Raw genomic sequence first — 10,450 nt, 5'->3', positions numbered from 1 at the left:
AATTTGTAATGCTATCAAGTCTATAGACAACAGTTCCACCAATCTTGGTGCAAAATTTTTCCAAATAAATAATTCCATCTTTTGATAGTTATCTTTTAAAAGCCTTAATTAAATGCACTTCTTTCTGACTCATGATTCTTTGTTTACATAAATGGCTGGTTTGTATGATCGGAAGCAGAAGACTTTGTGCCCAGATTCTTTCCCATAGACTAAACTCAGTATCCTTTCTCCCCCTAATCTCATTCCTCCTGTTTCCATTCTTTTATGTTTTTTCATGTGAAGTATTTAAGTGTTAATCAAGAGATGTCCTGATTACCCTACACTAATCCTATTCATGGCCTTTCCTTCAATGTAGAGACTGTATCGAGAATTGTACCACAAATTGAAAGACAAGATTCACACAACTCCTGATACTCCTGAGATCCGCCAAGTCAAAAAGACACAAGAAGCTGTCAGTGAGGTGGGTATGTCTTTAGTGGGAAAGACTGTAGGACCGAGGCGTGAAGGTCAACTATTTGATCTCTAATGTATTTGTTTCTTTCTCTTTAGCTGATCTACAAATCAGATTTCTTCAAGATGCAGGGCCACATGATCTCCTTGCCATACACACCCCAAGTGATCCATTGTCGCTACGTGGGAGACATCACCAGTGATGTAAGCATTGCATTGACATCTTTCTGGTAGGGGTCAGACCTTGTCAAAGGCATAATTACTGAACCATTTAAGTCAACCATTATACTTTGAGCATCATTTTCTTTAAAATAATATATCCATGTTAGTGGTCAAACATTGTTGTTAGGTGCTATGGAGTCAAGTATGACTCATAGCGACCCTATGAACAATGGATCTGAACTCTGTCCTCTCCTGTGCCAACCTCATCATCTCTAACATACCTGAGCTCATAGCTGCACTCACTGTGTCAATTAATCTCATTGAAGGTCTTCCTCTCTTTCACTGACACTGCATCTTTGAAAGCATAATGCTCCTTTAATACATCCTGACAATATGCCCAAAGTATAGGAGACAAAGCTTTGCCATCTTTGCCTCTAAGAAGCACTGTAACGGCATTTTCTTGAAAAAACAGACATATCTATTTGTTCTTTTGTCAGTCCATGGGATATTCATTTAGTACTCTTCTCCAGCATCACGACTCAAAGGCATCAGTTCTTCTATCATCCTTATTAATTTTCCTGATATCGGATGCATAGCAAGTTATTTGAAAAGACAATAACATGAATTATGCACTCTTTAGTCTTTGAACAGAAAAGTCTAATATCTTTGTCCAAAATTCTCCAGTAACAGGAGCATCAGAGGTTTTTGGGGGTTTTTTTATGCATATTCTAAGTACTAGACAGTACTGAATGTGATGCCAACAAGCTCAAACTACTGGTAAACTAGAGTAATCTTAGTCTGCACTGTAAATCCATAATAAGATGAAAATAAGTCTTTGTAACAACAGCACTGGATCTTTATAGCTATCAGATAGAAATAAGCATAATCAACATTCGTTATATTTTAATAATTAGAATCTTATTTCTAACTGTGTATGTATATTTAGCAAATATTTAATGTCAATTGTATTCATTGTAGGACAGTGATAAGAGTTACATTAGGAACACAAATGCTTTTATATAAATAAAAATAACTAACATTCTTCTAAGTGGTACAGCACTCTTCTGTCAATATGATGTACTGAAGTAACCTGGGTTTGCTGTGATGCTGAACCTTGTGCCATCGGAATGTCAAATGCCATAATGGTTACCCATAGTATACAGTGTTTGCTGGAGCTCCCAGTTTAAGACAGATTTGGAAGCAGGAGTGGAAAGCAGGCATCTACTTTCTAAATAACATGTCTCTGGAAACTCTATGAACTTTGGGAAGCAATGATAGTTATAGAAAGGCTTCAGGTCTTTTGTTCATAGGGTCACTAGGAGTCATCTTGACTTAATGGCAATCATCAAAAAGTCTTTAAACTGGCATCATTACTCCTTAGTCATTTGGAGAGGTCCTTGACAGAAGACATTCCCAATGCAATAAGTCTTTTGCTTTCTTGACTGATGGTACAAAAGGTATTGAGTGTGGACCCAAGTAAGGTGAAGTCATGGACAAGTTCAACCTTTTCTCCATTATCATGATGTTGACTACTGGCCCAGTAGTGAGGATTTTTGTCTTCTTGATGTTAGATGCAATCCATTTTGAAAGTTGTAGTTTTTGATCTTCTGCAGCAAATACTTCAAGTCCTCCTCATTTTCAGCAAGCAAGATGGTCAAAGAGTAAACCAAAGAAACCAGTTTCCATCGAGTGAGTTCTATCTTACAGTAGCCTCCATGCATTAAAGTAGAACCATGCTCCATGGGGCTGTCAAGACCTGCTTTTCAGAAGTAGATTGCAAGACCTTTTTCCTAGGCACCTGTAGGTGATGTGAACTACCAACCTTTTAGTTATCAACCAAACCTATTAACCATATGCACCACCCACAGATCTAACATGGAAAACAGAGCCTCACATCCCACCAGCTGTGGAAACAGCAGAACGAGGGTCAATTGAGAAATTTAAAAAAAAAAACCAAAAAACACCTGACTACTGTCCTACATTCAACAACAAATCATTGCCAGCTCTTTGCTCATTAGTTGACCTCTGTCTCACATCATGTTTAGATCTTTTTTCTTCTCCTCCTTACTCCCAGCTCCTTTAGCAACTTCCTGCTGTCATCTTATTTTCCATCTTCCATAAATGTTTTCACATCCTACACCACGTCTCCATTCACTTTGTGTCTCTCCATTAAAATAATTATTTAAAAAATGGCAATGTTCTCTTCTTAGTGTAAAGTTTTAGAGTCCTAAATAGGAGGCAAAATCCACAGATCTGATTTATTCAAGGGAGTTCTGGTGACCTCGTGGTAAGGAACTGTGCTGTAATCCTGAAGGCATACAGTTCACATCTGCCAGCTGTTCTGCAGGAGAAAGATGGGCAATCTCCTCCCGTGTGATTAATCTACCTCTGAAAACTCACTGGAGGGTTAACTATAGGTCATGTCCGACTTGACATGACACAACAACAAACAACAGCATGGTTTGGGAGTGAGCATACTAAGATGGTGACATTTGGGTTGCTTATTCTGGATACATCAGAATAAACAAATCTCAAACATCAATACAAGAACATCTTTTTTGGTGAAGTAGAGGGCCAGTGAAAATGAGAAAAACTCTCCTTTCTGGAATGAGACAGATTGACACAATATCCAGATAAGTGGTCTGAAAGGAGCACTGGTAATGAAGATGGCCCAGGACTGGACATCTCTTAGTCAACAAGTCACTGTGAGTCTGAATCTATTTGATGGCACCCAACAAAAACAACACTAAAGATGACAGAAGAAAAATGATGCCTTTGAGTTGTGGTGCTGGAGAAGAATATTGAGCATACCATGGACCTAAAAAAAAAAAAAGTCTGTCCTGGAGAGGATAAAACCAGGTTGCTCCTTGGAGGCAAGGATTTTGAAACTCCATCTCACATACTTTAATTATGTTGCCAGGAAGGACCAGTCTTCGAATAAGGACATCATGCTTGGAAGGGTAGAGAGTCAGCACAGAAGAGGAAGACCCTGGATGAAATGGATTGACACAGTATCTGGGAAAAGGGGGTCAGGTGTGTCAGAGATGGTTAGCTAGGCTCAGACTAGGACAAAGTTTAGAGCCATTGTTAACAGGATCACTATTAGTCATAGTGAACTCGATGGCACATAACAACAACAAAATCAGCAAACTAAGAATACAAGAGGGACATGCTGATGTAAATAAAACTTCTAAAAAAATTTTAAAAAACCAACAACCTATCCCTACTCTGTCTGTTTTGCTCTTCGTTTGCTTCTGTTCATGACCAATCACGTTTCCATGTTTCCCCACAGATTAAATACAAAGAGGACCTGCAGATCCTGAAGGGCCTGGGCTGCTTCCTATATGACACTCCTGACATGGTCCGCTCCCGGCACTTGCGGAAGCTGTGGGTGAGTGTGCACCTTCAGACAGGGGATCACTACACGGTCCTCCAGGCAGCCCTGCACCAGCAGAGGAGCACTGGGCAGAAAGAAGCTGCACCTGGACCTGCTTTTAGGGGAGCATCTCCCACTAACCCTCTGAGCTGGTTGTGACCTACTCATGATGATCAGTACTTCCTGTTAAAGACATACACTTATGTAAATGACAGTGTCTCCTGTGCCTACCTTGGAAGACCTCTAGGGCACAGGGAGGGTTGCTTAGCATGTGCACGCCATTCATTTGAAGGGAATAAGTGACCGTGAAGTGCGATCACTTAAATGATCCATCAACTTATACTTTCTTCTGCTTTTGGAATTTTTTTCAGTCTAATTACGTATACACTGACAGCGCAAGGAAGATGCGTGACAAATACAAAGTGGTGCTTGACACGCCAGAATACAGAAAAGTGCAGGAGCTGAAGACACATCTGAGTGAGGTAAGGCTGCTTCACCGGCCATGACAAGTGAGCCTACTTGACCACCACACACTGAATGAATCTGAAGTTGTTTTCCCTTCCTCTTGCTATCATTTTAAAATCAACCTCAGCAGGAAGTATATCTCCCCTCTACCCTTGTCTACTATGTCCAAGCAAGTCAGTTGACCCCTTCTGCTTCAGTTTACCTATTTTGTCCCCTTTTAGTAAAGTACGGAGCTCCATGGTGTAGTCCCGAGAGGGGTGCACTGCTAACCCAAAGGTGGCGCCTTTCCAGTGGTTTGAACCCACCAGGTGCCCAGCAGGAGGAAGATTGACAGTCTCCTCCAATGTGATTTACAGCCTCCAAAAACCTACTGGAGGCTCAGTTATGAGTTTGTTTTGATTCAATGGTAATAAATGAGTTTTTGAGTTTTGGTAAAAGATATTCATCCTGGCATGACTAGATTTCTTTTAAGTTGTATGATTAAGGATTAGAAAGCTCCTTTGCCCTAAACTGCTTTGCCCTAAACTGTAGTCTTCTTACTGAATTTCTTGTTTTAAAACTCTCTTATAAAGTGCCTCTATTAAGAACATTAGGGGGCTCTAGTGGCCTAGTGGAAAGGAGCTGCGCTGCCAACCAGAAAGCACATGGTTCAAGTCTACCGAGATGAACAGCCTCTGGAAACCTGCTTGAGGGTCATCTATGAGTTGGTTCTGACTTGATGGTACACAACAACATTAAGAACCTTAATCATTAAAGAGCCCTGTTTGAAGGTCTTCAGTGGCTCTCTGCTGTACACTCAGTAAATTAGAAAAAACATCATTTCATCTTCATCTGCCCATTGACACTGAGGCCACATGTCTCCTCTAGGTGTTTTTTAAAAAAAAGAACGGTCATGTAAAGTGCTTATCTTAATCTCCAAGATGCTTTCACATCTCTTTCTGGGTTTAGAATTATCCAAAAGGTTTATTCCTCTGCTTCTAATTCCTATAGGAATTGTGCACTAATTGTGCATCAGTGTTAACTTCCATTTTAGAAACAGTGTCTTCCACAGGAGTCTCATCAGGGAAATGACCTGGCTTGCTAACATACTGATCTAAGTGACTCCCCCAAGTTGAGAAGAGTTGGGATAGGGCCTGCTAATCTGTTTTTAATGGGGACCCAGAAGATTTTTACAGTTAGGAATATTTTTAAAACATCAATTTTAGGGAGGTAGGGGGACGGCTGGGTGGGGAGAGAAGTGCAGCAATGAATGGAAATCCAAAATCTCTGTAAATATTCATTAAAATTATTTAAAAATCCAACAAAAAAACCCCATCAATTTTATAAAAAAAAAATTGATGGTTGCAAGAAGTTTAGATTGCTGACTTTTGAATTGTCTTTAATACTTTCATATATAATACACAGAAGCATAAACAATTCATACCTAATAAAGAATAAATGTAGGATGGTGATAATAACTCTTCTCATGAAGAGTTGGATATTAAAGGAGCTCTGGTGGTCTGGTGGCAAGAAGCTGCACTGCAATCTAGAAGTACGTCATTCAAATCCACCAGATGCTCTGCCGGAAAAAAAGAGGGGCAATCTCCTCCTGTACCACTCAGATCCAATTTGACGGTACACACACACACAAAATAATAAAAGAATAAAATTTTGTAAAAGACGATTGAATAGTAGTGCAAGATTTATTTATAATTAGCTATGTAACTGGATAATTCACAACTTCAAAACTCAAATTTCTTGAGCTACAGAATTGGACTAGACGCTAATATGGACTCTTTTTAAGTAATAGTCTATAGAGTTGTTGCTTTTATTTATTACAAATTTAGCCTGGGTGAAATAATTACATTTTCATTCCATTTTACCCCTTTCTCTCAACAATAAGAACAAAAGCAGCCACAAGAAGATGAACCAAATTTTTATTTAACTTGTACATAATTTAGGTTAATGTTTTCAAACCAAGTCATTCCTAAATTGGCATTACTTGTTAGGTGTATGTAATATTTATCTTTGTTACATTGCATCTGTTACATTGGCATTTAAATTGGTAGTTAAAATTTATTTGTGCTCTGCTTGGTTTCTCTGGCTTACTTTAAATTCCCTCAACACATATTAGGAGGCAGTTGTTTTTCAGAACACTTTGACTAGATGCCCTGGATAAAACTGAGCCCTAGAATTCTGTGGACACAGAGAGTGGGAGAAGAGACAAATGTTGTACTTAACAGTGATAATCAAGACAATGTGGCTGTAGGGTTTCCCAAATTAATAAGAGGCAAAAGAACATTCTAGACAAAAAATAAAAATAAGTATAATAAGTGCTTGAATCTGGGAGTAGTTTCAAATAGCACATGGGAATGTGGAAGAATGCTGGGAAATGAGGCAAGAAGTATAAATAGAAACCATGTTTTGAAGACTCGTAGGTGCTGTATTTATAATTCTGAGCCTGATGAAAAGTCATTGAAGAGATGCAGGAAATGTCTGAACATTAAGATAAGATTGTTGTTGTTGTATACTATAGAGTCTGAACCATAGCTGACCCTTTGGTGGGTTTTCAGAGGCAGTTAATCATATGGGAGGAGACTGCCCATCCTTCCCCCACAGAGCAGCTGGTAGCATCGATTGCAGTGCAGCTTCTTGCCACTAGACCACCAGAAATCTAAGATAAGATTAGACACAAGATTTTAGAAAGTCTCTAACAGATGAAGGAGATAACCGTTTAAAAGGAATATATGTTTGGGTATCATTGCCATGACAGGAGTCCAGAATGAAGGCAGCATAGTGGAGTGGACTTGATGGGAGGGATTATATAACAATGAAAGAATTTCACTTTTCAAAAAGAAGAGCAAATTGGGGGGGGGGGCGAGGTTGGCAGGGAGAAAAGTGCAACAATGAATAAATGGAAATCCAAAGTTTCTATAAACTTTCATTAAAACTAATTTTTTTAAAAAGAAAGTCTCTAACATAGACTTATGGAAGATGAATGAGTCATGTGGAACGGTCCCAAAATGGAGTGTGGTTGTTGTTTTAGGATGCTTTTGGGGGAGGTAAGGAAGCTAGGGAGCTAAACTATTCAGTGACAGCGGGAAATGAGAAAGGGGACATACCTAAGGATGTCATGAAATGTGACCATTTGACATGAGGGGAGAGGGAGATGGAATCTAGAACGACTTCCCAAATTTCTGGCCTGGATGACTGAGAGATCAAGGAGCCATTTAGCAAAATAGACACAATAGGGGAAGTAGGTGTGTGTAGGGGTGGGGATGAGGAAGGATTCAACATTGAGCATGATGAGTGACTCAAGATCAAAAGTTGCAGAAGATTTGAGTCTGGAGCTCAGGAGAGATTGGACACACAGATTTGGAAGCCATCAATCGGAAAACGGTGTTCGTGGTAGAGAACCCTCGCATGAATGAGGTGAAAGGAGCAAGGCCAAGACCCCAGGCAATAGCAATCTTTTGGGGAACAGGAGAAGCAGCAGGACATTAAAAGGAGACCTAGTGTCACCAAGAAAATCAAGGATTCCTAGAGAAGGATGAGAGGCAGAGAGCAGACGTTCAGGAAGGAAACTGCTTATTATTATTATTATTAGGACTAGTTATTATGACAGAGAGGCATTCTCTGGCTTTGGAGTTGTTAAAGCTGTTGGTGGCCTTGTAAAAAGTGATATTGTTAGAGCAGTTGGGTAGAAGCCACTCTGTCACCTTGAAAAAGCAATTCAAAGAGAGAAAAAGGAAAAAGAAATACAGACTGCCTGGCTATGCGAGAAAGAAATGAGGCCATTGATTAGGGACAAAGAGTTCCTGAGGGTGAGACTTGACTCTGTCAGTGGATAAGGCAGAAAGCTGGAAGGAGAGGAAGAAAAGGTGGGAGAACTGGAGAGGGCTTCCAAGAAGAAGCAAGAATGGGATCAAGAGCACAGCAGAAGGCTTGGATCCTGGGCAGGCCACAAAATGTCTCGCTTTTTGGTAGAAGGAGAGAAAAGTGAGAGGAAGGATGGGGAAACATCTGAAGTACTAGCTTCTCAGGAAGTGGAAAGCCCTGCTTTTCCTAATAAGTAGACAATAAAGGCATCTTCAGAGAACATAATATGACAATAAACCTGACATAATAGTGATAACTTGCTTTGTGTTTAGCTGGTGTACAGAGCTTCAGGCAAGAAGCAAAAGTCAGTCTTCACTTCTGTTCCTGATACTCCAGATCTTTTACGAGCCAAGAGAGGACAGAAGCTTCAGAGTCAGGTGAGATATTTACTAATGAAGACACACAAACACGCCACACTGGTGTCCACCTGGTGAGCTCTGCTCAATACCAGACACCGCTACCTGTTTGTCCTAAATGCAGCCTTGTGCAAGTTAGCATTGCATGCCACAAACTTTGACACATCTCAGCTATGGTTACACTTAGCATAAGCAAAGGAGGTTTTTTTCCCCTAAGTGCTGTAACTTTGGATCAGTAGTCTATTGACTGCAGATACTACAATATAACTGTATGATGCTTTCCATAAGACTTAGTGATTGTCCACAAGCAAACAAAACGTCATTCCTTACATTCAGACAAAGTAAAAGTAGTATGTTGAAGGCTTTGTTAGATCCAACTTGTTCTGTCATTTTGTGATCTTTACTTTAGATTCTTGTTCTCACCAGTACAATATTGGTTAAGTGGAGCATGTATATGTATTTCTAAACATCAGATGTACAAAAAAGGAAATTAACAGATACATATGTATCAGGAAGGATGGGGAAGCCAAACTTAACAGGACATAGATACTCCCTTCTCATTCAAGGCCTTCAAACTAGTGAAGAACACTGAATACTACATAGTTCATCACTATAATGTCTCATGGCTCTTTTCTGATTACTTAGTATCTATATGTTGAACTTGCCACCAAAGAGAGACCACATCATCATGCTGGCAATCAGACCACAGCCTTGAAGCATGCCAAAGAAGTAAAGGACATGGTCAGCGAGGTAAGCGGGGGACTTAAGACACTGGGCTCTAAAAAAAAGAAAGAAATCCTGGGTTAAAACTTGACCTACATCCTCTAACCAGGTAACCCAGGACTACTAATTGTGGTCAGCTTTAGCAAAACACTTGGAGCTAAGCTATCACTTACAAGCTATGATACTTTGAGTTCCTCAACTGGATCTTCTGTTTGGGTGCTGAGTTGAGAGAAACCAAAACGTTTTAATTTGTTTTTTCTTTATTTTCTATTCATTCTTTAGAAAAAGTACAAGATTCAATATGAGAAGATGAAGGACAGATACACCCCGGTTCCAGATACACCAATCCTCATCAGAGCCAAGAAGGCTTACTGGAATGCCAGTGATGTACGCATTCTTCTTTTCTTTCTTCTCATGACACAGAGAACTGATATTTGAAATACCTAAGAAAAATAAGGTGTTACAGTCCTGTCCATAATACAAAGTCATGTCCCATAGCATACTTCAGAGAGGAGGAAAAAACAATAAAACCCAGGGATGAACAGTACATCTTAAGGTCAAGCAAAGCAGCTCAAAGCCTACTGTTCTAATCATTGCTGTTCTGGAGGTTGGGACAATCTTTGCTCTTTACCTGCAATTCTTTAGAAGCTTTCAAGGGATTCTTGTTAACCCCTTGTTACTTATCCATAAAGTCCTTGGTTTGGGAGAAGTCAAGCATGGATTCAGGTCCTGATGCTGTCACTTGCTGTATACAATTTACCTCTAGGGAGCTCTGGTGACAGTCCATAGGAAGTTACACTGCTGCTGTAAAAGTTGTGTATCTCTAGTGATTCAAATCCACCGGTGGCTCTGTAGGAGAAAGGTGGACAATCTCCTCCTCTACTGTTTAGAGCTGTGGAAACCCAGTGGGATCAGCCATAGTTCTAACTCAACAAACAGAGTTTGAGTTTTTTAGGAAGCTGTGGTGGTGCAATTCATAGGGAGTTCTCCTGATAAACCAAATACCATTACACCCTGGTGGTTCAAACGCATCCGTCACTCCACAGGAAAAAGATGGGCA

The 10,450-nt window shown here is 40.0% G+C and overlaps 1 protein-coding gene across 1 annotated transcript in view; it reads left to right on the top strand.

Moving 5' to 3' along the window:
* NEB (nebulin) overlaps nt 1-10,450 on the top strand; it is a 265,912-nt gene that overhangs the window by 182,833 nt on the left and 72,629 nt on the right. The window contains exons 103-109 of the mRNA XM_006880817.1: nt 356-460; nt 550-654; nt 3,905-4,003; nt 4,360-4,470; nt 8,584-8,688; nt 9,313-9,417; nt 9,673-9,777. Coding sequence (XP_006880879.1) covers nt 356-460; nt 550-654; nt 3,905-4,003; nt 4,360-4,470; nt 8,584-8,688; nt 9,313-9,417; nt 9,673-9,777 — 735 coding nt within the window. The remainder of the gene's footprint in view (nt 1-355; nt 461-549; nt 655-3,904; nt 4,004-4,359; nt 4,471-8,583; nt 8,689-9,312; nt 9,418-9,672; nt 9,778-10,450) is intronic.

The sequence above is a fragment of the Elephantulus edwardii genome, unplaced genomic scaffold (genome assembly GCF_000299155.1).
Source record: "Elephantulus edwardii isolate Elephantulus edwardi_28Jun2011 unplaced genomic scaffold, EleEdw1.0 scaffold00010, whole genome shotgun sequence".
In the NCBI taxonomy this organism is placed as follows: domain Eukaryota; kingdom Metazoa; phylum Chordata; class Mammalia; order Macroscelidea; family Macroscelididae; genus Elephantulus; species Elephantulus edwardii.
The sequence above is the reverse complement of the archived record's forward strand: the minus strand, read 5'-3'. Positions and strand labels throughout refer to the sequence as shown.